The following is a 27991-nucleotide window of genomic DNA, read 5'->3' as shown; positions in this document are numbered from 1 at the left end:
CCCAAACCCGTGCCCACCACCCACCTCCTACTCTGCACCCCAACCATGAGCCCCTCAGCTAGCCTAAGGGAAATAGGCAAATGCCCACCAGTGCAGGATGACGCTCTGGGAAGGGGACTGCGGTCGCCATGAGCCCGAACAGCCGTCCCCAGCAACTTACAACTCAAAACCTCTCAAAAGGCGGGCGAGACTCACCACATTATCATAACTTTGAAGCATTCAGCCGACACACTCCTCATCCACCGCTGACGCAGCCCCCTCCTCCTGCAGCACATCCAGCTCCACACTCTCCGGGTCCGACTCACCACCCTCTTTCGCACTTTGAAACGCTCGAAACAAACCCCAAAAGTTTTTGGGTCTACTCTTTGGAGGCAGGAGTTCACTATACACCTCCGATTGCGTGCAACAGTAAAGCAAGTCTGTTTCCCACCGTTTTCTAGTAGGGACTGGTCCTCGCATCCAGCACAGTGCTATAAGCCGCTTTGCCGTCAGTAATGCCATGTCCGCGAGGCGCCGCATAGCCACAGGAAGAGGCTTTGAGAAACCAAGTAAGGCGAGCGCCGGGTTAGGCACGATCACTTCACCAAGGATAGCGCTGAGGTCCGCAAAGACCTCCACCCAGTACTTATGTATGGCAGGACAAGTCCAGGCCATATGGAGGAAGTCTGCTGTGTGAAAATGACAACGCTCACACTCCGCTGATTCTCTAAGGCCATACCTATGCAACCTCTCGGGCGTGTAGTAGACACGCTGTAGGAATTTAAAATGTACCAGGCGATGCCTACCGTTGAGCGAGATTTTCCTGGTATTAGTCGCACAATAACGCCACATGTCGTCTGAGATGGGAGATTGGAGGTCAGCCTGCCAGGCCAAACGGGCCTTGGAGGGAGGATACAGCCGTTGTCTATCACCCAGGGACCGAAGAGCAGTGATCAATTTGCGAGCTGAGGGGGTCTTGATGACATAGGTGAGTTCCGGCACTTCCGGCGGTTCAGCCAAGTCCGGGCCTAAAACGGAAAGGGCCGCTCTACGAACTCTGTAGTATTGAAAACTGTGAAGTAGCGTTGCCCCGGGACAGGAGTGAAGGACCTGCTGCAGCGTTTTCAGAGTGCCGTTCGAGAAGAGGTCACCCATGGTAAGAATGCCCAGGTCACGTAGCGCCTTCAGGACGCCCTTCTCCGTCAGTGGAGCCAACCAGGCCGCCCATTCTACACGGAGCAAAGGTGAATACAGCAGCGCGCACTCGCGGGAGCCAGTCAGTGCATGCCAAGCATGATTCGTGGCAGCTATAGAGTCCAGATTGCAGACCCTCCTATCAGGCGGGTAACACACTGTCGCCGGAAGCGGGACGGGGTCTGCAAAAAGTCTCTCCAGCTTCACATGAGGGATACCCGGATCCCCATGAACCCACGTATGTAGGTGTGCACCCTGAGCAAGCCTGTAATAGCGCTCCAGGTCCGGAGCCCCAAGGCCCCCTTGGTCGTATGGAAGGGTGAGCGTTTGCCACTGTACCCGCGGCTGTCTGCCCCCCCACGCCAGGCGGACAAGTGTCTGGGTAAGTTGCCGGAAAAAGGCTTTGGAAAGGACAACTGGTATATTCACGAACAGGAAAAGGAACCTGGGGAGCACCACCATCTTCATGAGCGCAATCCTGCCCATGAGCGAAAGCGGGAGCCTGGACCAAACTTCGACATCATCCACCAGTTTGGAGTAGGCCACTCCATAATTCTCGCGCACCAGGACCTCCGGGTCCGTATGTATGCGTATCCCCAAATAGCGGATAGAGTCCGTGGTCCATTGCAAGGGGTACTCCGAGTCGAAAGGGAGCGTCACCGGGGTGAGGGGCAACGCCACCGATTTATTCCAGTTGACGCGGAGGCCCGAAAGAGCCCCGAACCTCACCACTTCCCGCAGCACCGCAGATAGGTTAACCTCCGGGTCCCGAACATATAGCAGAGTGTCATCCGCGTATGTGGAGATACCGATCTGGTACGTCGGGAAGTTGATCCCTTCAAACCGATGATACTCTCGTATAGCGCAGGCGAGTGGTTCCGCTACCAAGGCATACAGCAATGGAGAGAGGGGGCAACCCTGACGTGTGCCCCTTCCAATTTCGATGGGAGCAGTGACCAGGTTACCTATTTTCAGCCTCGCAGTAGGTTTGTAATATAGGGCTCCCAACATTTGCAGAAACGGCTCCCCTAGGCCAAACTTACGAAGGACCCTCAGCATAAACGACCACTCCACAGAATCAAAGGCCTTCTCCATATCCAAGAAGATGGCCACAGCTTTGTTCTCGTGTTTGACATGTTGGATCGTGCCAAGGACCGTGCGAATATTATAAGTGAGATTGCGTGAAGGAACAAACCCAGCCTGCTCCGGGGCAACCAGCTCCGGAACCAGCAGCGCCAAACGAGTCGCAAGAACCTTAGCGTACAGCTTCGCGTCCACATTTATCAGCGACAGCGGCCGGTAGGAGCCACACTGATTTGGGGGCTTGCCAGGCTTCGGGATGGTAATAAGCAACGCCTCTCTCATGGATTTCGACATGCTGCCCTGCTGGCAAATGTCATCAAACAAAAGCATCAAGTACGGGACCAGCTGCTCTTGAAAGGCCTTGTAGAAGGACACCGTGAGACCATCCGCACCAGGAGCGCTACCAGATTTCATGCCTTCCAGCGCTTCCATTATCTCCTCCTTCTGAATGGGGGCCATAAGGAACTCCCTCTGCCAGTCAGCGAGGAAGGGCATTCGGATGTAGCTCAAATAATCGTCGATTTCGTCCTCGAGATGTGCGTCCCTAGAGGAGTAGAGGGCAGTGTAGTAGGCGTGAAATTCCGCCAAGATGTCCTGCTCCTCTGTAACCACCGCCCCAGTAGCCGTCACCAACTCCTCGATAACCAATGGGGGCCTACTGTTGCGCATTAGTTTAGCTAGGAGTGCACCAGGCCGCTCCCGCTCCCCATACACCCGCGCTGTCGCGTATTTACCCATATGCTTAATTTCCCTGTCCGCCTCCTCCTGAAATTCATCTAACAAGGACTTAAGCTCGCCCGTATCAGCCGCGTCCCCCGAGTCCACCGCCCGACTATCCAGGGCATCAAGTTGAGTCTCGAGTAATTGCAGGCGCCGCCTGATGGCTTTGAGCACCCCTGAATGCCTCGCCATAGTCATCCCTCTGACGTAGACCTTAAATGCGTCCCAGAGAACTTGAACGCTGTCCACCGAGCCCACATTAGTTGCGAAATAGGCCTCTATATCCTCGGCGAGTTCCCCTCTGAAAACCTCGTCCAAGAGGGAGTACGGGGGGAACCTCCACGTGAAGGGGGGGATCCTCCTGGGAGGAGCCACCAGCAGCAAGAGCAAGGGCGAATGGTCAGATAGCGTGCGCGGGAGAACCGTGCAACCCTTAACCAGATCTAGCAAAGAGCGGGAAACAAACCAATAATCTATGCGTGTATGAATGTTGTGATAGGCCGAGTAGTGCGTGAACCCACCCCGCCCCGAGTGCTTATGACGCCACACATCAAGTAAATCAAGTTTCACGCATTCAGACAAAAGGAGGGACGCGGAAGCTGCAGGGGACCTAGGGGGGCCCGCAGATCTGTCAAGGTCCGGGTTCAGCACCAAGTTAAAATCCCCCCCCCCACAGCATTCTAAAGCCCACAAACTGCCTGCAGCTGTCAGCAAGCGAAGCATAGAACTCCGGGGAGTCGTAATTGGGGCCATACACATTCACCAGCAAAAGATCATGATCCTGTCCAACACAGCGCGCAACCACAAATCTCCCTTCCGGGTCTACAGCCACTCGGGTCAGCGACAATCGGGATTTGGGATTAGCCCATATGAGCACCCCCCTAGCATGCGTTGTGAACCCCGCAGCGACACAAGCGGAGCCAAGGCCCGCACCTGTAGCATAGGGCTGGAGAGCGGCAAATGTGTTTCCTGCAGTAAAGCAAGGTCAATGTGGTGGCGTTGCAAATAGGCCAAGACCTTCCTGAGCTTGCGAAAATCGTTGAGCCCCCTTACGTTCCAGGACAGTAATCTCAGAGAGCCCAGGGAGCGCTCCGCACTCAGTGAGTCAGCAGTGGACATGGCAGTTTAGAAAGGAAGATGTCGCAGAGCATATGGAGTGACAGACACAGTGTAGTAGTCGGCAAAAACAAACCCCCCACCCAACAAACCCTTAACCCCAAACGACATAGCAGCAACAATACTCGAGCATTACCAGCAACCACCCACCCACAGCCGACCAACCCCAACCCGGTCAGACAGAGCATAGCACTACCCACCCTGAACCCACCCGAAACACCCCACTACAAACCCAGGACCCCCTAGAGGGTCAAAAAGCCGAAAGCGCAGGGGCAGAGGTTCTGGCCAGACTACAATACTCTCCAACAAGGGCCAGATACAGTCGTCGCTCCCAGCCCCACCCCCATTGCGATCGGCACCCCAACTAATCCCCAGCAGCAGAACAAGCAGAGTGGTGAACAATCAGAGCAACAAAAGTTCGAGCTCAAGTCCGCGTTACCACCACCCACCAGGCATGTTAAGGGTCACAGACCAAAATGTTATGAAGGCAAAGGAGAGTCACACCGAAAACTGGAATACAATACATACAGTCACAGTGAAGCAGCCAGGTCAAGCTACGCAGTGTGAGACAGTTCAGCCCTGGCCCTCCGAAGATACAGCTTCCACATCCTCCGCACTCTGACCTCTCTGGCTGTTGCACTGTTCTTTGGCCCATTCCTTAAGCGATTTTTTCAGATCAGCCGGGTCGGTGAAAAAATGCGAATGACCTTGTTTATTTATCCGGAGTCTCGCCGGGTATAGCATGGCGTAGTCTAGCCCCATGTCCCTCATCTGCTTCTTGTAGGGGGCGAATCGTTTCCGCTCCTCCTGCACCCTAGCTGTGAAGTCAGGATAGAGGGAGATGTTCATTCCTTCAAACTGCAAGTCCCCCTTCTCCCGTGCCAGCCGGAGGGCCAGGTCGCGGTCCCTGTAGTTCAAAAGTTTAGCAATGATTGGTCTCGGTGGGAGGCCAGGCTGCGTCTTGGGACCGAGAGTGCGATGGGCCCTCTCAACAATAAACATGGGGGAGAAGACGTCCTCCCCCAGGAGCTTGTGAAGCAGCTTCTCGACAAACAGTTCCATCTTTCCGGTGTTGGTGGATTCCGCAACCCCTGTGATGCGGATGTTGGAACGCCGAGAACGCGCTTCCAAATCCTCCGTTTTGTCCTGTATGACCTGGAGAAGGCGGCTGAATTGCCTACGATCTTTGTCCCACTCCGTCTGGGCCTCCTCCGCTTCCGTCAGCCTACGCTCCGCCATGTCCAAACGTTCCGCATGTTTGTCCACCCTTTCTGACATCCTGTCCATACGGAATGATAAGGCGTCGATTTTCGAGCCGATCGCAGACATACTGTCCTGCAGGCCTTTCTCCATGGCGCCGAGCATCTCACGAATGTCCGCACAGAGCGAGCCTTCCGCCGCCTGAGTTGATGTCTCCGGAGGAGCGCTCTCCGCGCCCTTCGGCTTCCGTTGCTCGAACGTGAGCTTCGGCTGATTTCTGTCCCCTTTCCCCATGGTAGAGGCCACAGAGATGCGCCAAGCAAGGAGCAAGAGGTGGCTCGACGTGGGAGGAGAGCCTGGGGAGCAAACTACGCGAAGCAGTCCAAAGCGCAGCCAGGAATGGCGGTCAAAGATGGCGGCCGCGGGCCTCGTGGCATAGACTAGTCCAGGGGGAGAAATCCAAACTCCGGCCCAACGCTACGTTGCAGGCCACACCACTGGGTGCCGAGAAGCGTCAGCACACACCAAAGCACGCAGCACAATACCAGTGTCCTTCCAGCCCTCAGGCCGAACAGAGTATCGGGGAAGCCCGCCAACCGGCGGTCGTAGGGCGCCACTTCCCGCGGTCCGATCCGTGGGTCACTCCGGGTAGCCCCAGGTCTCCACCAAGGGGGTTGCAGCAAACACCCCCGAGGCAGAGGGGCCACAATGAACCCGCACTGTCGAGGACCGGTCCAGAAACAGCACCAGGCAGTAGGCTGTCCGGTAGAGCGGGGCCACACAGGAACCTTACGCCGCACGTAGTGTTACGTAGGGCGGACAGCCCCCAAGGATAGTCCGCGGCTTGTGGCCTGGTCCGCGACTCCAAACTCCGCGGGTCCGGTGAACGATACCTCCACCGATTTCGGTCAGGAAAGGTGCCCCCAGCAGCTCCAGGGGTCGTAGAAGCGAATTCCGCCCTCGCTGGGGATAGTGAGGCGCCAAAAAGGATCAATTTGACGAATATTAAAGGGGCTCAGGCGAGGAGCTCAGCGCTCACACGTCTTGCATGGACGCCAGCAAGCTCCGCCCCCCCCAATCAATCAAGATTAACATTTACCCCTAGGAGAACAACATTGCTCTAGTTTTCCACCAGGGGTGTGCAGGCCCAGGGCTTGAGTCGGGGTACCACGCGAGTGGACGGCATCCCCCCACATATTTTACCGGGAGCTCGATAACAAACTACTGCCAGAGTCTTAATGTATGTGCTTGTTCACGGTCGTAGTGACACCTCCTTTGATCTGTAAACTACAGTACACATGAAGGGGCCGATTCACAGAACTACCTTAAGACAAAATCCTAAACTTCCTACTTTTGGTATTCACTGAAGGCATTTAGTAGTAGTAAAGTTAGGACTTTGTCTTAAGTCTGTCTTTGTCTTAAGTCAAACTTAAGACAAAATCCTAACTTTACTACTACTAAATGCCTTTCTGTGAATACCAAAAGTAGTAAATTTAGGATTTTGTCTTAAGTTAGTTCTGTGAATCGGGCCCAAAGTGTCTTAGCTGTATGTCACGCACTCACTTCTCTGATGCAATCGTATCTAAGGGGTGAGCGAGGGGAGGCAATGAGTCTGATGGTGCAAGCCACCTTTCGTGACATCACTTCCGGTCTGACGTCAGCGTCCCCCCACTTCTTTTTTCAGGACTTGTGCCCTGGGTGTGCCCGAGACCATGCACCGGCCAGAACAAATGGACACACCCAGGTCTGATACACCCAACAACTGATCTTGGTAAAGAAGGGAAACACTGCACATTCAACCTTCTGATGGACTGTAGCTGAGTGGTAATTAAGCACCGACTTTGAAACGGGTCTATCTTTGGTTCTCACTCAGAACCATGCTCATATTTGTCCACTTATTCCCTCTGGCACCCCTACAGGATGGGTCAATGGGATTCTCCCCGTCGGACAAAACCAGGGGGTGCAGGATAATAAAGGATCCGTGGTTGGACATGCAGTCTCGCCCACCAACGTAAATGAGCTGACAGAACACTATCTAACTTCAGTTGGAAATATAGTCAACAACACCTTGCCATTAAAACTAAAAAGAATCACGGAGAAGACGAAAAATCCTTGGTTTGATGGATCACTAAACGAAGACAGGTGCAAACTAAGAATGGCGGAAAGAAAATGGAGACAACACCCATCATCCCCTGAGCTGAAAGCCCTGAGAAAAATGAGAAACGAATTTAACAAAAAGATCACTAATTCCAAAAAGGAGTTTATAAGAGCGGAATTGGACAACGCCAAAAATAGACCACGAAAACTCTTTGAAATCCTGAAGCAACAATCGAACAAACTAGCCAAAACAGCTCATGAATGCGCAAAAACGACGCTGAGCAGTGAGGAATTCTCAACGTTCTTCACAAAGAAGGCCAAATCGCTGGAAACAGAACTCCTAAGCGCCGCGACTAAACACCCCAACCAACTAATGGCTATAGGCGAGACCAACCCGACTGCAGGATGTAGAAATACAAAAAATAAGGCAAACTGGGACACATTCGAACTATATGATCAGGCCACGATAGCCAAAACGCTTTCCAAAATCAAACCCAATAACCATTATCAAGATCCTCTACCAGCGAGATGTGTAAGAGGAATTAGCCATATTGTGGTACCAATCTGGACCAAAATAATAAACGCATCACTATCACAAGGGATCCTCCCAGACTGCCTGAAAACAGGTCAAGTGGTCCCTCTGATCAAAAAAGCAACTGCGGATATTACTGACCCGAATAATTTTCGACCAGTGACCAACATTCCCCTATTGGCCAAATTAATCGAGAAATGCGTGCAGGGCCAACTGAGCCAACACATCTCCAAGTTCTCACTACTAGATGAATGCCAATCAGGATTCAGATCAGGACATAGCACGGAAACAGCGATCCTCCATATTGTGGATGACGCACTACAGGCACTTGATCGAAATCAAGCATGCTTACTAATTCTCCTTGACCTGTCATCTGCATTCGACACAGTTAACCACGAAGCTTTACTAGCCAGGCTAAAGGACAGAATGGGACTATCCGGAAATGTGCTGAAATGGTTCGACTCGTTCCTACGAAACAGAACACAACGTTTCCTGGTCAACCAAGCCATATCACCACCATGCCCCAACACGATTGGGGTTCCACAAGGATCAACATTATCCCCGGACTTGTTCAACCTGTATGTAGAACCTCTTACAGCAATTCTCAGCAACTCAAACATATCCTACCATATGTATGCGGATGACACGCAGATATATCTAAAGATATCCTCCCTTAAAGACATTGAGCGTATGAATGAAACACTAAAAATGACAACGGAATGGTTGACTACGAACCACTTGAAGCTAAATGCTCAGAAAACTGAATTCTTACTAATCTCTCCACCAAGGAGCGGTACAGAAATAAAAGAGTGGACCAAACTGGTGACGGCGCTCAACTGCACCCCGACGCTCGTCAAATCAGCCAAATCACTGGGAATCACTTTAGATGAGAATCTTGACATGAAAGCTCACATTAATTCAATGGCAAAAAGCGCCCGCTTCCACCTGAACTACCTTAGAAAACTGAAACCATTTATCTCGGAATCCGATCTGAAACTAGCAACCCAATCCTTAGTCATCTCGAGAATTGAATACGGTTGCACTACCTTAGCGGGTTTACCAAAAACATCCACAGCGCCACTAAAAGCCTGCCTCAACGCTGCAACGAGACTCATCTCAGGATCAAGGAAGTTTGACCACATATCCCCGCACTTGAAAGCTCTAAACTGGCTACCCTATGAGGCCAGGATTCAACTAAAGATCGCATGTATCACCCATAGAGCTCTTCACCACAATACTCCTGGATACCTATCCAAGAAAATTGAGCTGTCAGGAGGAAACAGACCGGCCAGGAGCGCCAAGGAGTTGGTGCTGAGACCAGCCATCTTCAAAAAGAAAAAAACTTATGACAGAGCGTTCTCCGGAGCAGCTCCTAGAATCTGGAACTCACTCCCCCCTAGCATTAGGAAGATTCCGAACACAGCAACATTTAAGCGGGAAGCGAAGAGCTTCTTAATGAGTAAATACCTTACATAGAAAATTGCATGGAACGCTGTATGCTACATTCCTGGACTCAAACTAAACACTTACGTCCTCGTAAGGAAATGTTCGACTGGAATCAGATGAAAGAGAAACAATGAGGCATAACCGATGACACCTCCTGTGATTAATCTGAACACCTACTGCTACCTCGTGTTATTTGATCTTATACCACTATCTGAAACCTTATAACCTACTACCTCTTATTTACGACGAAATTGACTTTGCTAATATCTTATGCTTTATAGTACGGTATAATGTAATAGATAACCTCTCTAATAGAAGGTAGTTATCTATGCTGTCACTTGAGCCTTATAATTATCTACCTCACACCATATATGTTCGAATGGAAGGTGGCTATTTATGCATTCACTAAAAGCCTTATAACTATCTACCTCATACTTATATGCTGTTTAATGGACTTCAGCTTATTATTAATTTGCTTAGCTTACCTCTATGTAAAGCGCTCTGATACCCACGGGTCTTGTTCGCGCTATATAAAACTTTTCAATAAATAAATAATAATAAATAAATAAACCCAAACCGCGAGGCAACCGGCTTCACTGAGGAAAAGCCTACAGCACCTGGTATCCCCAGGCTGTCTCCCATCCAGGTGCTAACCAGGCCCAACCCTCCTTAACTTTGGAGATCAGACGAGAGCAGGTGCTTTCTGAGTGGTTTTGCCATAGAACCAGATGACAAGCGAGCACAGCCCACGCAAGGGATGCGGCCCTCTCTGTGGCTGAACACGCCTTCACGCCCAGCATGCGAAACCGGAACCACGAGGCCAGTGGCTCCATGAAGGAAAAGCCTACAGCACCTGGTATTTCCTGGAAGTCTCCCATCCAGGGACTAACCAGGCCCAATTCTGCTTAACTTCTGAGAAGAGACGAGAGCATGTGCTTTCTGGTTTTGCCGTAGAACAAGGCGGCAAGCGAGCACAGCCCGCCCAAGGGATGTGGCCCCCTTGGTGCACACAGCCAGGCCCCCCAGGCAAGTTCTCCGACGCAGCGCCAGGAGGTCTTGAGCCTTAGCGTCAGCCTAATGTGCCTCCACCCTGCTGGAGGACCAAGGCAGGCACCTGACCCCCTTGGGACAACAGGCAATACCAAGTGGCCCCGGGGCCTGCGCGACCACCAGATGGGCCACTCCACCGTTCAAGGCTAGGGCCCCTCGAGGCAGCACAGGCGAGACCCCCAGGCTCTGACCAGACTCTGACTCAGTCCAGCACTACTTGAAACCGCAAATTGCCCAATGGCTGCCCAACCCCGTGCCCCCACAAAATAGGTGCCCGCCCCAGGAGGTCTGAATCGGCGGAGGCTGGGCACCCGGGATGCGGCACCAAACACAGTGGGCTGCCTGCTCGCCATACGCGCCCTACACGGGTGCCCCCAGTCCAGGCCCATGGAAAGGCACTGACCAAACACGCATGACACCCAAGTGGACCACGGGCGTGACAGCTGGCCGCCAATGTGGGAAAAGGGGGGGGGAAGCTAACCCACGCAGAGACAAGGGCACTCAGGGGAGGGGGCAAACTCACAGCAAAAACGCGCCGAAGGACGACTCTAGACCCTTCATACCACCTGGTGGCGTGACCAGGAGTGACAAAGAGGGAGGCTAGTGGGTGTTGGCAGGTACCTCACCTGACCCTCTGCACGCCGGAAGTGACACGGCTCGGCGCTGAACGTTCGGGGGGACTCCAAAAGGTCCCCACAACTAGAGCGCTGTGAAGTGCCAAATGCAGCACTAAGGTGGCTGCCCTTTTATGTGGGCACACGGCATGCACTCTAAAAACAGAGTACAACAGAGATGGTGCATGGGATTGGGGGTAGCAACAGTGACGTATCGAACCCTGAGGGGGGGGGCAAGCCAGATTACTGTACTGAGGGGGCCTGTGGAGCTCCGCCTCCCCCACACTGCGAGGGCCTCTGTTATGCCACTGGATAGCAATTAGGAGGGAATGGGTCTAGGGCATCAAAGAGGAGCAAGGGGGGGCACAAGAAGAGGAAAATATGAAAACTAGAAGGAAGGAAAAATATGATGAAAAAGAAGAGAGCAAAGAGGAGGTTTGGCAAGGGGGTGTATGACAGAATAGCCAAATATGAATAAGAAAATATGAAAGAATGCCACAATATTGCAGCCTAAATATATAAATATTGAGAAGGTAAGTATAGGTTTACTATTCTCAATTCCACATTTACGTAGCTTGAAGATATATATGTGGCCTAAGTATACTTAAGTGGAGTTACATACGTTAAACTCATATTGACCTGTATATATTTACATTATTGAGATGTGGTCACCAGTAGGCTTTGCTTCTCACATGATATCCAGGTAATGGACCCAAAGGCTGGAAGATGACAACGGAGCCGTGGTATAAATACAAATTGCAAATTCGAACCAACCGGGTCAAAGCAAAAATGCGCATTTCAAGGCTTTTGGATTCATATATTTTGCTTTTCATAAGAAGTTGTTCTAGCTAAAAACATTGAGCCACATGTACAACCCTTTCATTTAGCGCCTTGCAAGTTGCGACTCATTGCGAGTCCCAAACTGTGATGCACTGAATGAAATGTACAACAGTGTTATTACACTGTTTTGCAATTCCCAATGGGGTCGCAAATTGCGAGGCTCATTAATATTAATTTGATTCTCGCAATTTGCGTGTTTATTGTGAATGGCTGGCCCTTCCAGGGATGGTGGCCTGCTGGGCTCAGCAGACCACCATGTCTGGGACAGCTTTTTAATAAAGCAGCTTTTTTTTTTAAATGCAGCCCGTTTACCTTATAGGAAAACGGGATGCATTAAAAAAAGAAAAAAACTAAACGTTTTCATTTAATTTTTTAAGGGCAGGCAGTGGTCCGTGGGACTACTGCTTACCCTTAAACATATTTTAGAGACTATCACAAAGTGGAATGGGTCCCCTGGGAACCCCTTACAAATTGCGACTGCATAACCACCCTCTAGAAGAGGGTGGTAATTTGCAAGTGTTTTGCGACTGCAATTGCGGTCACAAAGCATTCACACATAGCATTGCGGACGCAATTAGGAAGGGAACGCCCTTTCCTAATTGTGACTCGCAATTCCTAAATAGTGAGTCACAAATAAATTGCGACTCGCTATTTAGGCATTGCATATGGCCAACAGTGATTTTGCATGCGTAAAAGGGTTCGCAAACCCGTTTGTGCAGGCAAAATCACGTCGTGTATCTGGCCCCTGCTTTTTCAGCACAGATTTCTGCAGCCCTCCTGTTCATTCGACACAAGTCCTTTTGCCTTGTTTTTTCAGTTTTTACATCATTGTCTCCAGCTTTGTAGCTCCCCATCCCTGTCGGCAGACGGCTGGGGTTCTGGGATGTATTCTCATTGGCCACCATCCCATTTACAATCAAGTTCCCAAAAATGTACTTCCTCCTTTTCCTGCTTTACTTCCGGGGAGGGTGCATCCGTTCAGTATGGAAGCATCTCAGACCTTTGAATTTTAAATAATAATAATGATAACCCACATTTGTAAAGCGCGAACAATCACCCGTTAGGGTCTCTAGGCGCTGGGGGCCGTCAGGAAGATTAAGCAAGCTATTGCCCAGAGTCACATGGTGCTGGGCTAATCTGCGGCCGGCGCCAGGGATCGAACCGTGAGCCCCAGATTCTAGCGTCAGTCGCCCTGGCCGTGGTGCCACACCTCTGAAGCATATTTTACATTATTTAACGTATTTAATGGCCCTTGGTGCTGGGCATTAGATGTTGACTCTGCTACAGTGATATAATGAGGAACTGAATGATATGGAAGAAGATGGCTTTTTACATTTGAAGGCAGGGAGAATGACAGCAGTTAGCGACAGCTTGTAGGTGATAGCGACCAGTCTGGGGCCCGCTTTGCATGTCAGCGATATTTATCGCTAATGAAATGCAAAGTGGGCGTACCCAACCTGTTAGCGACTGAAAGCAGTCGCTAACATCGCTATCGCCTTTTATCAATGCAGGTGAAGCGATAAAAAATTTTGCGCTAAGCTCGAATATCGCCAAAACCTAACGCCTGCTCAGACCACTTCTTAGCCTGTATATCCAATGGGAGGTGGATATTCAGGTTAAGACCCTAGTGGCGATGATGCCTGAATATTGCGGGATTTCCAGCGATATTCACGCATTGAGCCGCTATCGCCGGAAATTTTATCGCATTTGATATAAACGTTGCTAATATCACGTTATCTCTGCGATAAAATCCGGCGATGCCCGGCGATGAAAAAAATATGGCTAAGCTCCTTTAGCGATAAATATCGCTAGTTGTTGATAATATGCCCCATAATTCAAGGAAGGACACAATCTAGTTGAATGTCTATTGGATCACAACATCAACTGTGGTGTCCTATAATTCCTTTGGATGTGTACTGGTATTAGATAAGGGGTGACGTCTAACATTTGTTTTGTCTCTCTTTTTATGCTGGTCATAAATGGAAAGTGTCTGAATACACAAAAGCTTGTTTGATGTACAAGTAGTATTTTTAAACAAGCATTGGAAATGCAATAGGTCTCGCATTAGGAAAGTTTGAGCTATTGGTATTGTAAATGACACTTTTTTTTTATGTGTTGGTTTTGAAAGTAGCAAAATTAATAGCTTTGTCAGTTACAATGTCAATAGTTTTAACTTTTGCAAATGTGACACCTATAGCATTTGTAATGCAATGTGTGTTGTATTTATGTGACTTAGATGTCTTGATATTACAAATAACAATGGCTTTTAATTGTGTAAATAATTAATACTTAAATAAAAGTTATTGTAATTTATAATGGCAATAGCTTAAACGTTTGTAAATAACTTTTGTGAAGATTATGTTCAGTGTATTTTATTGTGACGAAAATCCAAGAACATTGCATTTGCACCTACACACACACAGAGCCACACACACACACACATATAGATGTGGTAGTGTTGGATCTGGGGGATATGGTGGTGGTGGATGTGGTGGTGGTGGTGATGGGGGATGTGGTGGTTGAGGGGGTGGATGTGGTGGTGGATGTGGCGGTGGTGGTGGATGTGGTGGTGGTGTTGGTGGTGGATGTGGTGGTTGTGGATGTGGTGAAAGTGGTGGTAGATGTGGTGGTGGATGTGGTGGTGGTGGATGCGGTGGTGGATGAGGTGGTGGATGTGGTGGTGGATGTGGTGGTGGTGGATGCAGTGGTAGATGTGGTGGTGGATGAGGTGGTGGTGGAAGTGGTGGATGTGGTGGTGGATGTGGTGGTGGATGTGGTGGTGGATGCGGTGGTGGATGCGGTGGTGATGGATGCGGTGGTGGTGGATGCGGTGGTGGTGGTGGATGCGGTGGTGGTGGATGCGGTGGTGGATGTGGTGGTGGATGTGGTGGTGGTGGATGCGGTGGTGGATGCGGTGGTGGATGAGGTGGTGGATGAGGTGGTGGATGTAGAGAGGGGGAGTAGAGAGGGGGTGTAGAGAGAGGGATGTAGAGAGAGAGGGCTGTAGAGAGAGAGGGCTGTAGAGAGAGAGGGCTGTAGAGAGAGAGGGGTGTAGAGAGAGAGGGGTGTAGAGAGAGAGGGTTGTAGAGAGAAGGGTGTAGAGAGAGGGGTGTAGAGAGAGAGAGGGGTGTATAGAGGGGGGTGTAGAGAGAGAGGGGTGTAGAGAGAGAGGGGTGTAGAGAGAGAGGGGTGTAGAGTGCACACCCAGCCCCATCTGTCAAAGAGGAAAATTGTGAAGATTACACCAGGCAAGAAAACGTTGCCACCGTGTTGTGTCCCTGTGGGGTAGGGCCTTATGACTGCCCCTAAGTAAAATTCTGATTTTCACATGGGTTCAGGAACATTGCAACATTAAGAAAAAAAGCAGATAATATGTTTTGGTTTCATAAATTACCTAAAGAAAGTTATACTTAAATCCTATTAAAATTGACCAATAGTCTGTTCTAGAACCTATGAGGTACATAGTTATAGCTCACTTCTTATAAAGCATTTTGTGCAGAATCACTGAAAGCTTACTCCTCGATCTATTAACAGTCTTTATTTTAGTGATACAATTTTTATTCTTCAAAACTTTAGTCTGCAATGGAGTGACAGTAACTTTGTTTGAGTAGACTTCAGGTCTGCTCAATCAGCTCAGAAATAGTTAAAAATAACATGGAGGGCAAATTTTATGAGTACAGCACAAACACATTTAACCGAGTTCTTAAAACCTCCGAATACTTGGCAATTTAAATATGGCCTCTAGCAGAACTGCGAAGAAGCATTTCCTTATTGATCATTCACACATCAACCTAGCAGATCAAGGGACCTTTCTGCATGATCATCCGTATCTTCGCACACTCCTTGAGAGGGATACGTTTGGGGATAGTTTTCCCCAGATCCAGGGCATATGCATCAGCTGGGAGCGTGCACAATCAATGATTGCAAAGAGGAGCTCGGAAAAGCTGCCACTGGCAAACATGGCTGCCAATCAAAGACAATCTTTTCTCAGATATCCTACAAAGGCCGAATAACCTCACTATGATTGGAACAGGCCAGCATTCAGACACAGACTAAAATGATGATGTCAACGAGAGGAAGTGGAAACTCGGCTACAAGAGCCCCATTTGTTTCTGGAGTGTCCTCTCGTTGCTCTTAACTTTGGTCCCAGCACCATGAAACAGGAGTCTCTTGAGGGGATAAAGGTGGGCCTGGCAGTCAAATGTGTGCTGTCATTGGCGAGGAGTCAAATAATCAGTGATGTCACTTTCGCTATCCTCAGCGAATTAATGAGCTGATGTCCATGTGCATATACATTCCACTCTGTACCGCGAGGATTGTTGTGGGTGAAAAACGCTCTTAAACTTATATCCTGGAGGCGTGATCCAAACCAGGTTTTCTAGACCCACAACAAAAAGCAACGGTTTATAAAAAAATATATAATTGGAGAGGTTAAAATGTGATTCAAATAGTAATTCAATCCCCCCCCCCCTCTCTCGCGGTCCTTGCTTCCTGGAAGGGAGCCAAGCTCTTGGGGCGGGGTGCTGCAAAGCAGGACAGGCTGTGGTATGCAGGTGCAACAGGAAATGAGGCAGCCTGCGCCCACGAGGACTCTCTCGAGCAGGGTTAGGTGCACAGTTTGTTTAGAATGTGTCCGTCCTGTAAGCTGAATGTTGCACCTTTGAACTTGTCGCGGGAAAGGCAGAGTTTTGTTTTTAATATACAAAATGTTTTACCTCTGCAGAGTCGTCTGGTCCTCGAGGAACGAATGCATGGTTTCCCAAAGTCCAGCAGCATGCCCTACTCCCAGAGTCGAGGCGAACATCCATCACCCCATAAACCGTTTCCCACGGCTTTTTATGAAAGTCAATAGATTACAGATATAAACAAGACCGAGGGAAGGAAGATAAGGGGAGGGGGGAGGAGAAATGCGACACGGCGGGCAGGGGAGGGGGCGGAGCGGGAAGAGGGAACAGACGAAGGAACGGCATATAAGGGGAGGGGGAGGAGAAATGCGACACGGCGGGCAGGGGAGGGGGCGGAGCGGGGAGAGGGAACAGACGAAGGAACGGCAGATAAGGGGAGGGTGGAGGAGAAATGCGACACGGCGGGGAGGGGGCGGAGCGGGGGCCTGGAGTGCGGCTGAGGGAACTGATGTGCACGCGCTTTTAAGCTCAATGCGCATGCGCATTGAGCTTAAAAGTCACGGGCACTGCAAGGAATCGCCACGATTCCTTGTAAGTTGGATAAAGAGTGGATAAGCCCCCATAGTCTCGCTTGCTCGATGCGCATGCGCATCGACAGGCGAGACCTAAAAAGGAGGTATTGTTTTTATGATGTTATAAGTGTATAATTTGATGTTATTTTAATCTGTTTTGTACAATGGAATGAAAATACTATTGATTTTTTAATAAAAGGAAACGATTTTTTACTGAATATAAGTTGCTACATTTACGTGTTTGTTTGACTATTGTGTTTGAACCAATTTTGGGTCAAGGGAATTATTTTGGGTCAAGGGAATTATTTCTTGCCTTGAGTGCACACAGGTTCAGATGGGTTTGCTCTGCTGCTCTGTTAGACTGTAGCATCTGCAGAGTGGAGAAGGGGTGGAAGCAAAGAATACTTAGAAAAAGCAAACTGGGGTGCAAAAAGCCGGCACCTCCATATTACTAACCCCCACAATCTCTTTGAGATGGATGTGCACATACAGATGTTGATTTCTCCCTTTCATTGTGGTCTCTTCCAAGGTCTGTGCCCTGTGAACCGAAGCTCCATAGAGTTCTTGCTGTCCCAGAATGGCAAAGGGAACGCCGTGGCCATCGTCATCGGGGGCGCCGCCGAGTCCTTGTCCTGCAAACCCGGAGTGACGACTCTGATACTCAAGGAACGCAAGGGCTTCGTGAAGATGGCGCTACGACACGGGTGCGTGAAGTGTCCGTCATTCTGTATCCAAGCTCCGTCCACTCCTCACTGGTCTGTTCTATCTCTCTGCCCTAGCCTCAGCCTCTCCCCTGAGAAGCCAGTCTCAGAGCCCTTTCTGTCTCCATCACCAACCTTAGCTACCTCCCTGCTTTAGCTGGCCATGATCCATCACTGGCCTCTGGCAGCTGCCTCTCTCTCTGCTTCAGCCGGCCATGGCCTCTGGCTACCTCTGGCAGCTGTCTCTCTCTGTGCTTCAGCCAGCCCCGACCCTTGAGTGCCTCTGGCAGGCGTCTCTCTCTCTCTGCTTCAGCCGGCCATGGCCTCTGGCTACCTTTGGCAGCTGTCTCTCTCTGCTTCAGCCGGCCCTGGCTCTTGAATGCCTCTATTTTCAAGAGACAAGGGAACCCACTAGGTAAGCAAGGACCTGGGGTATCAATCTAATTAAACAACAGCGGTCCTTGATAGAAGGAGATAACCATTAGAATAATTATAGGCTACAATCTGCGCTATAATGAACATGAAGTCCAGCCGGACTTTGAAATTTATTTGATACTGAGATAAGTAAAAATAACCAAACAACAATAAAGCAGTGGAACACAGTCCTGTATCCACAAGGCTAGACAAACAATTCACAATACAGATAACTGGGGATTTTCAGGCAATTTAAAAGTGAAGGAGCAACAATTTTTGGAATCTGTTTGCTTCACATATGTAGAAAAAACATGATTTGGCACAAGGTTATGAACTGGTGTTTAGACTACATAAACTGTCGACGGCGTTTCGATCCAGCTACAATTATGGATCATCATCAGGACATTCAATGCTTTGCCTGAATTAAAAGCTTCCGGGGCGGTATAGATGGGCAGCCAGGGCGGGTGAATTTCAGGGAAGGTAGGTCTGCCGGATGTTGGAGTCTCAGGGTGAATAGTTGATTCACTGGCTGAACGAAACGTGATGGGGAAGTTAAAACCAGGAGCGAGCCTCTGGCAGCTGTCTCTCTCTGCTTCAGCCGGCCCTGCTCTTGAATGCCTCTGGCATCTGTCTCTCTCTGCTTCAGCCGGCCATGGCCTCTTGCTACCTCTGGCAGCTGTCTCTCTCTGCTTCAGCTGTCCCTGGCTCTTGAATGCCTCTGGCAGCTGTCTCTCTCTGCTTCAGACGGCCCTGGCCCGTGACTGCCTCTGACAGCTGTCTCTCTCTGCTTCAGCCGGCCCTGGAACGTGACTGCCTCTGACAGCTGTCTCTCTCTGCTTCAGCCGGCCCTGGCCCGTGACTGCCTCTGACAGCTGTCTCTCTCTGCTTCAGCCGGCCCTGGCTATTGACTGCCTCTGGCAGCTGTCTCTCTCTCTGTTTTAGCTGTCCCTGGCCCTTGGCTGCCTCTAGCAGCTGTCTCTCTCTGCTTCAGCCAGCCCTGGCCCTTGAGTGCCTCTGGCAGCTGTCTCTCTCTCTGCTTCAGCCAGCCCTGGCCCCTGAGTGTCTCTCGCAGCTGACTCTCTCTGCTTCAGCTGGCCATGGCCTCTGGCTACCTCTGGCAGCTGTCTCTCTCTCTGCTTCAGCCAGCCCTGGCCCCTGAGTGCCTCTGGCAGCTGTCTCTCTCTCTCTGCTTCAGCTGTCCCTGGCCCGTGCTGCCTCTGGTAGGTTCGTCTTTACTGTAGCTTCAACCGAAAGTATTCACACTCAGCTCTCAACATTACATACTTCTACAACCCTAACTTCTCCTTTGCCATATTCTCCCAATGTTAGCTCCTTCTTTACTCTAGTTCCCAATTTAAGCCACTATTCTCTTTTACCCTCCTAACTCAGCTTCAGCGTTGCCATTTCACCTCATTAGTAGCTTCTTCTTTACTTTAAGTCCAAATCTTAGCGACTTCTCTCTTTGCTTCAACAGAAGCTGTTCGTTTGCCTTATCCCTTAATGTTAACTACTTGTTTACGTTTTATCCCAACAATAACAATCTCTTTTTTACCTAACATGAGCTCCTTCTTTTATTTTCTTCCAATGTTAACTATCTTTTGTCGTAACCTCCAAAGCTAAACGCTTCTTTGTGTTACGCTCTGTTCGCGGCTGCTTTGCCCCCCCAGCCTTATCTGTGTGTTTGCCTCATGTCAAAGCTAGCTGCCTCTTTGTCCTGGTGCCAGTCTGGCTTGCTTCATCGCCTCGGCTTCTGTTCACACCTGTTACACGCGCTACCTCTCTGCCGTAGCTGCTTCTTTTCCATAGTTGCATTGTGTAATAATTAAGGGTGGGCGTAGTTCGCATAGTAGCGCTACGCGAAGCTACGCGAAGTGCACTTTGCACTACGCGAACTTCACGTAGCACTACGCGAGCTGCGTAGTAGCATGTTCGCACTGTGCAAGATGCGTTTTCAATGATTGCACAGTGCGGACAAGCATCCGGCACTGTGCAATCATTGAAAACGGCATCTTGCACAGTGCGAGCTGTAGTTTTCTGCTGCTCGAGTAGATTATTACTCGAGCTGCAGCTTTCTCAACGCGAACTGGTAGTTTCTCATTGAGAGTGGTCGCGAGGATGCGCAACCACTCACAATGAGAAACCCTACCTCCCTGCGTTGAGAATCTCGCCGGGATGTAATTTTGCTTGCTCGCGGTTGCGAACATGACGTTCAGGACCTCGAACAAGCAAAAAATGAGCGCTGCACTACGCTACGCTGCACTCCGCGTGCTCGCACTGTGCTACGTGCAGCTCCCGTAGTGCAAAGTTGCGCAAACTTCGCAAACTCCGCGAGCGTAGCGTAGTGCTTCGCCCAGGCCTAGTAATAATGTACACAGGAGGGTAAGCAGAGATGACGGTGAATCCAAAAGGTAGTTTACTCCTCAGATGAAAGTAGGGCTCTTAGGTTACAGGAATAGCAGGGTTAAGGTAGTAGGGGTAACAGTAGCCCCACCGGGGGAGGATCCAACTTTACCTGTCCTGTATTTGAAGCACACTCTACCCTTGGCCTATGTCATTGGCAAACCTGCACTCTTTCACCTTCCTACCAATAGCTGCAGAGTGGACTTTGTTTGGACCGCCCTCTGCAGTGCTGTCTGCCATTTCTGGGGCAGTTTATCGCATATGAGTTTTCACAATAGTTGGTCCTTTTTTTTGCTTCTGAAGCCCCATAATTATTCTATTTCTAACTGTATCCTATGCATGATTGGTTAAAGGGTTATATTTATGTATATATGTGGTACTTATATATTTCACAAAACTACCTCACAAAATGTAGTGGAGCGCTGTAGAGTGTCCTGGTCTCCGGTACACTTCTTAAGCGACTAGAGAGAGTCGCTAGGCTGTGATAGTGGGGGTGACCGTAGTCAGATCATGATATTGTCTTCCTCGTAGATGTGCACCCTCAGGTATCTTCTAAATTAGACCAGGGTTGGGGCGGTCCTGATGGCTACAGGGATGTTGTTCCAGATCCTGAATGCATTAATGGAAAGGCCCTTTGGCCTTGTTTCATCTGTTCTGTACTTCATTGTCTGTTGATGTCTTGACTATGGGTGTTCCCAGAACCACCAGAGATGGTGGGCTTCTCAGCCTAGTCACTAGGGCGCTGGATGCGATAATGAGTAGTTTGATGACACTTATATCTGCATCATAGCTTCAAGTCTGCACAGTCAAGTACACGTTGGCTACAGAGACGTCTTCACCTATAACAAGGTCATCTCCATCGGCTCCCTAACCTGGAACTACTGTGGTTTTGCTCCTAATGTCACAGGGAAAGCTTGAATCTAAAATCAGAGACTTGATCTTTCTGAAGGAATGAATAAATGAATGAAAAATGTATTGTTCAGTTAATTAAAACTTACAGTAAAAAACATCTTAATATACATTGTTTAACATTTCATACAATAAAGCCTCTTTATGAAATTGCCTTACCATTCATACATAACCAATCCCGAGCCCTTATTTAAAAACCACATGATTAGAAAAGTACAGTTCCTCAATTCATAAATACAAAAAAATCTCTTCATTCATACTATTAGTCAATTTCCTCTCTGCTATTTCTATAAACTTCAAAAGTCTGCCAGTGAATTGTAAACCTTCTCCCTGCAGGCTGGCAATGACTGCTTGTTGGCACGATCGTATCAATTGACTACTAAAATCCTGCCTTAGCAGCCTTCTACATTCCAGTAATAGCCCCGGGCAAATACAGATAATAGTACAAATATCTTCTCTATTATAGTTACAGAGACAACACATCCTATTACCACTCCGCTTTATCCACATCGGGCTTCCCCACGGAATAGGCTGTGAGTGTTGCCTAATCAGAGACTCATAAATTTCAAATTGGCCCTTTGGCATTTAGGATCCCTAGATATCTCTGAGCTTCAGGCATACCATATGAAGCAATCGCTGCCCGTGCATGGGCTCTTTCAGCCAATACTGCTTTATCCAGCAGCAAGGACATTTTTGTGCTGCACCCATTTATCACTTCGTTAAATGCCACCTGTGGAAGGGGTAAAGCCCATAATTGTTCCGCCTTGAACCTATCGATAGCCAATTTGAAGTAATCGTTAGCCTGCTTATGTTTATTGTCACTTATCGCCTCCCAAATCACTGTCATCAGCGTTGCTATATTATCCCGTCTTTGTGATCAAATTTCAAATATGCCCCTAAACCGTTTAGGTTCTGTCGTCTAAGGCCAAATTCAAGTCGAATTTGCGCTGGTGATGTCTGCTGAGGCAGATGAAACAAGCGACGATAGGTACCTGTCACCAGCTTGTCTATAAGATTAGCAGCACGTCCTCTAAAAGTCTCTACACAATATGTCAGAGATGGAACATGTTTTACTGATAATACTTCTAGTAATGGTTTGAGGGAAAGGCCTTTTAAGTTGATCTTTAGGGTTGCGAATGCTGCAGTTACTGAGTTATTTCTTCTCTGTAGTGCAGCCTACTTATTCTTACCCGACCCCCTAGCGTCTAGTATGACACCCAGATATCTATACTCTGAAACTGATTCTAGTATAGACCCTTCTAAACTCAATAGAGGTTGCGCTGCTAACCCCCTTGACACCAGCATTGTTTTTGACTTCTTTAAGTTGACCTTTAACCCGTGAGATGAAGCGTATAGAGCAGTTTAATGTATTAGTCTCTGCAGCCCCACCTTTGTGTAACTTAATAATACAATGTCGTCGGCATACAGTAAATGGGAAACCTTAAAACCGGCCACCGACGGGGAATGAGTATTAATATCGTTCAACCTAGGAGAAATATCAGCCAAATACAGGTTGAACAAGGTAGGAGCCAACACACATCATTGCTTCATCCCATTCCTTGTTATATATTTTTTGACACTATTGTACCCTAGCCCAACCTTACTCTCGTCCTGGTATTAGTATACAGCATTTGGATCATTCTCAACAAACTAGGTGCAATTCCCCTTTTCAATAACTTGTTCCAAAGAATATTCCTTTGCGCTGTGTCAAAGGCTGAGCTAAAGTCAAGAAAACATAAATACAGTTTCAATGCTCTGCACTTTGCCATTTCAGTTATAAGAGCTAACATTTAAATGTTAATAATAGTCCCCACACCTTTTAAAAACCCCGTTTGATTAGTTGGCAGCTGTTTACTGCCTCCCACCCAAGCCAATAGCTCAATTTAGCAAAAACGTTTGTTTCACAATCCATTAAGGCTATTAGCCTATAATTCGCAGGGTCCGAGGACTGGCCTGCTTTAAAGATGGGGGCCAAGATTGAACTCCTCCATTTATCGGTATGATTAAATAGTATTGTCAGATTCTTAGCCCAATGTTGCGAGTTTTCTTTAAATAGGGCTTTAGGGATGCCATTTGGTCCTGGTACCACTCCGACGACTAGAACTTATAATTTTTTCCACTGTTGTGTACTCGATTTTTAACTGCGTGATGTCCCTCAGTTATCACCTGATCCATCTTCCACTGGCTTAATCATTTTGAACAATTCTATTGATATATTGATTTGTGCCCATTGGTGTCATCTGCAGACACACTGGTCGGTTAATAATCCATATGATCATATCATTAGCTTGTTGGGGCCCTATAGCTACAAGTCGGTTCTCACCGGGGCATTTCCTATCGGCTCACTCAACCAATCCACTATGCATGCAGGTACATCACTTTCAGAACCAGTGGTTCGTTATTTGGAAGAGACGCCGTAAACATGCTCTTACAAATACCGACTTGGAATAGTGTCGCAAATATAAAGTGTGGTTTGGTAACAAGTTACGAATTTGGAGTTTGTCTATTTAAAAAAGCACTTTTGCGGTCGCAAACGGCCCGATTCTGTAAATCAGGCCATTTACGTACTCAAAAATGCTTTGCACATCTGTTAGATACAATGTTGCTAAAACTTAATGTATCCCTGCACTTGTTGTTTTTTTTCCTGAGCCGGCCCACATTGCCGCTTGTTTTTTTCCTACTGTTTTTGCCGCTCCCCAGCGCCCCGATCTCCCCCAAGACCTACTTATTGGAGGCCGCAGTGTAGTCGCATAGCAGGCGTTTTCCAGTCGGCACCTGCCCCTGGCATTCCCTCACCTCGCAGATACACAACGGACTAGCTCCGAGCCCTGTACCCCTGACTCCACAGCAACAACTGCTGCTGCACCTCCCCTCAAGCCATGGTAGGACCATTTTCCTGCCAGCAGTGTCTCTTCTGCAACACTGGAGCACCCACATGCATGAAAACAACCATCACCACATCGACACCGACAGCTTCTGTACTACTCCACCGCCTCCTGCTCAACGCATGCCACAGAGATGTGGGACACCATCACCTCCCTCATCCTGATGTCATCTTCTTCACCAAGACCTGGCTTAACCCTGCATCCGCGCCTGACATCACCCGACGGCAACAAAATAGCACGCCAAGACCACATCAACAAACACGGAGGTGAACTCGCCATCATTCACAAAGAAACCATCCACTGCACCACCTCTGCAGACGACACCACACCGATCATGGAACCTCTCAACTTCCAACTCCATACTGATGGCAAAACCACCATCAGAGGCACCCTTGACTTCAGACTCCCAGGACCTCGCCCCAGCTTCAGGGACGCCATCCCCGAATGCATCGTCCTGCTCGACATTGATTCCAAACACTACATCTTCCCCGGTAACCTCAATTTTCACCTTAACAACACCAATACCGCCAACCTCCTTGAAAGCATGAACAACAGCGGCCTCACCCAGCTAGTAACCAACTCATTCACAAATGATTGCCAAAGGCACCCTGCATACCTTATTATTGCCCCAAAGCACGAGCCCATCCACAGCCCCCCTACTACTAAAAATAGCCCTAACCTATTGGCGAAGATCACTCCAATACACAAACCATAGGATCCCGCCCGCCCCCACTATCCCACTGCTAGGGATCCCGACTGCAGTGGGATTAGTAAGTAAGCGGAGCATACAAAAGTGGGAACAACAGGGGGTGAACGTGATGGGGCTGTTCTTCATAGATGGTAGACTGCTAAATCACGAGGACTTCGCTCATGAACAGGGAGTACCCCGCTCCCTCTTCAAGTTACAAGCCAACATAACCAAATTCATAAAGAAACACTGAACCTCTTACACACAAACTTGTTCACACTCTATACTTGATGGAAAATGGTTATCACCTGATCAAATGGTTTTATAGGCGCATGCGTTCACATGCAGCAACCCCACTTACAACTCTCTGGGAAAAATGGGATAGAGACTTAGGCAGGAACATGTCGGATAAGGAGTGGGACTCACTCCTAGAATATCCCAGGAAGGTTTCCCGTGATGCTCAATTTAAAGACATACAGCACATGGTGATGCACAGGGCCTATCTCACTGGCCACAGTGTACAACATGCAGGATGTAAAGAAAAACAGTGGTCCCTCAAGGGGGGAAGTTTGAACCTCTACTTCCTTGAAGAAAATGATTTTGGCCATCAAAAGATTGGTTCCATTTCTCAACACAACAAGACAGTTTTATTCAATTTGTTTAACAATAGAAAAAATAGTTGCAATGTTATATTCAAGCCAAATTGAAAGTAAAAAGATGATCTCAAGTGGCAAAACGGGGCAGCGCAAGTGAAATAAGTGAGTGTAACGTGCGCTGGTGCCATACTGTCTACGTACATAGTGTGCATAGGTGACTGGCCCAGGATGCAAAAGTGGTTGGTACACACTCTGACACAGGGTGAAATGCTTCAGAATCAAAAAAATATAGGGCCTCATTTATGAAAAGTGACGCATTGCTGCGTGAAAACAGTGATGCGTCACTTTTCATTGCGCCCTCCTTGCGACATGCTGGATGCGTCATATTTACAGTATGACGCATCATGTCGCAAGGAGTTACAGATGGGTCAGTATCTGTAGGCGCAAAAATGACACATTGCTGGAGTGTGTCACAAAAGGGATGCGCTTCCAGCAATGGGTCATTTCACATGGGCAAGTCCCATGTTAAATGTGCCTGTGTCGGTCTTACGCCTACCATAAGGCAGGTTTAAGATATTGACGCATTTGTGTCCTAGAAGTGACGCAGTGAAATCTCATAGATTTCACTGCGTCACTTCTACGAGGCGTACTTGCGTCAGAACGCCCACCAGCATACATTATACCTGGCGCAGGTATAATGTGTCGCAAGGGTTTAAAAAGTGACGCATCTACCTAGATGAGTCCCTGTAAATGTGACGCAGCATGGTGCATTTTTTATGCCGCTGGTGCTTCACAAAAAGTGACGCACCAGCAGCGCAAAAGTGACGCAAGGGCTCATAAATAAGCCTCATAGTACACTATTATTGTGTCGACGTTTCGCCCCTACAACAGCACACTATGTCTGTAAGGAATGACTTACTAGGGAGTTTATAGGCAGTGTGATAGAAGTGAACTCTTTGTCTTTGAACAGGATATGTTGGGAGGTGGGGTAATGGGGCAACAAACAGTAGAAGGGTACCGACCTTCAAAGGGGTTCAGGGACATGGGCGGTTCAGTGTTCACCGCCTGTACATGCATCCACCCCTCCATCCATCCATCCATCCATCCATCCATCCATCCATCCATCCATCCATCCATCCATCCATCCATCCATCCACCCACCCACCCTGCCTGCCAAGCCCGCCCAGCCCGCCCATCCATCCATCCATCCACCCAGCCCACCCATCCATCCATCCAACTATCCATCCACCCACCCACTCACCCACCCAACCCTCCATTCATCCATCCATCCACCCATCCATCCATCCACCCACCCAGCCCGCTCATCAATCCATCCATCCATCCATCCCGCCCGCCCATCCATCCATCCATCCATCCATCCATCCATCCATCCATCCACTCACCCCTCTATCCATCCATCCATCCAACTATCCATCCATCCATCCATCCACCCACCCCTCCATCCATCCATCCATCCATCCATCCACCCATCCATCCATCCACCGAGCCCACCCATCCATCCATCGATCCACCCACCCCTGCTTTGCTTCACAGGTGGTACACTCCTCTCTTTCTCACTCGTATGCTGTCGCTTCTTGCAGGGCTGACCTGGTCCCCGCCTTCTCCTTCGGCGAGAACGAGCTGTACCAGCAGGTGGTGTTCGAGGAGGGCAGCTGGATGAAGGCCATCCAGCAGCGGTTCCGGAAGCTGGTGGGGTTCGCTCCCTGCTTCTTCTACGGCAGGGGTCTGATCTCCGCGCACTCCAAGGGGTTCCTGCCCTATTCCAAGCCCATCAACACTGTCAGTAAGTTACTTCCGTCTGTGTTCAGGATCCGTGTGTTGGACTACAAAGGAAGGGGGGGTGCAAGGGTTGCATTTCAGCGTTGCGTTTCATTATTGTACATCTCCAGGGTCCCAGCGATGCATTTGAAGAGGAGGGTTATTTGTAAGATCTCTGTAGTCCTTCCTTTCTTTCCACTGCTCCGAAGTCTTGTGTTGGGAAGCAGAGTCTGGCAAAGGTAGTCCCTGCAGCAGTGCTTAATTTATAAAAAAGCTTTACGTGCCAAGGCTATCTTTAGGACATCACTGCAGCTTGCACCATGTATTGCCCCTGCCAGCGCTGACAATGATAGTAACAAGACAACGATTAACCGTCACACTCCTACAAGTGTGACAACTCAGACTATTTCAGGCCTCCAAAGCTACAAGAATGGCTTGGGCGGCAGGTAATGGTTATTTTTAATGTATATTACCTTTTGTTGTTGTCATCTCTAAATTAGCCAGACAGTGCCACCTTGTGGCAGAATGTCACAAGTACCGGTGTTGACAAT

At 48.9% G+C, this 27991-nt stretch overlaps 1 protein-coding gene across 1 annotated transcript in view; it reads left to right on the top strand.

Moving 5' to 3' along the window:
• Window positions 1–27991, top strand: part of LOC147718377 (diacylglycerol O-acyltransferase 2-like) — a 198819-nt gene that overhangs the window by 135437 nt on the left and 35391 nt on the right. The window contains exons 6-7 of the mRNA XM_086918328.1: window positions 17598–17772; window positions 27263–27465. Of these exons, the coding sequence (XP_086774454.1) occupies window positions 17598–17772; window positions 27263–27465 (378 nt within the window). The remainder of the gene's footprint in view (window positions 1–17597; window positions 17773–27262; window positions 27466–27991) is intronic.

Source organism: Lissotriton vulgaris, chromosome 4_1 (genome assembly GCF_964263255.1).
Source record: "Lissotriton vulgaris chromosome 4_1, aLisVul1.2, whole genome shotgun sequence".
In the NCBI taxonomy this organism is placed as follows: domain Eukaryota; kingdom Metazoa; phylum Chordata; class Amphibia; order Caudata; family Salamandridae; genus Lissotriton; species Lissotriton vulgaris.
This window is presented reverse-complemented; position numbering and strand designations above follow the sequence as displayed.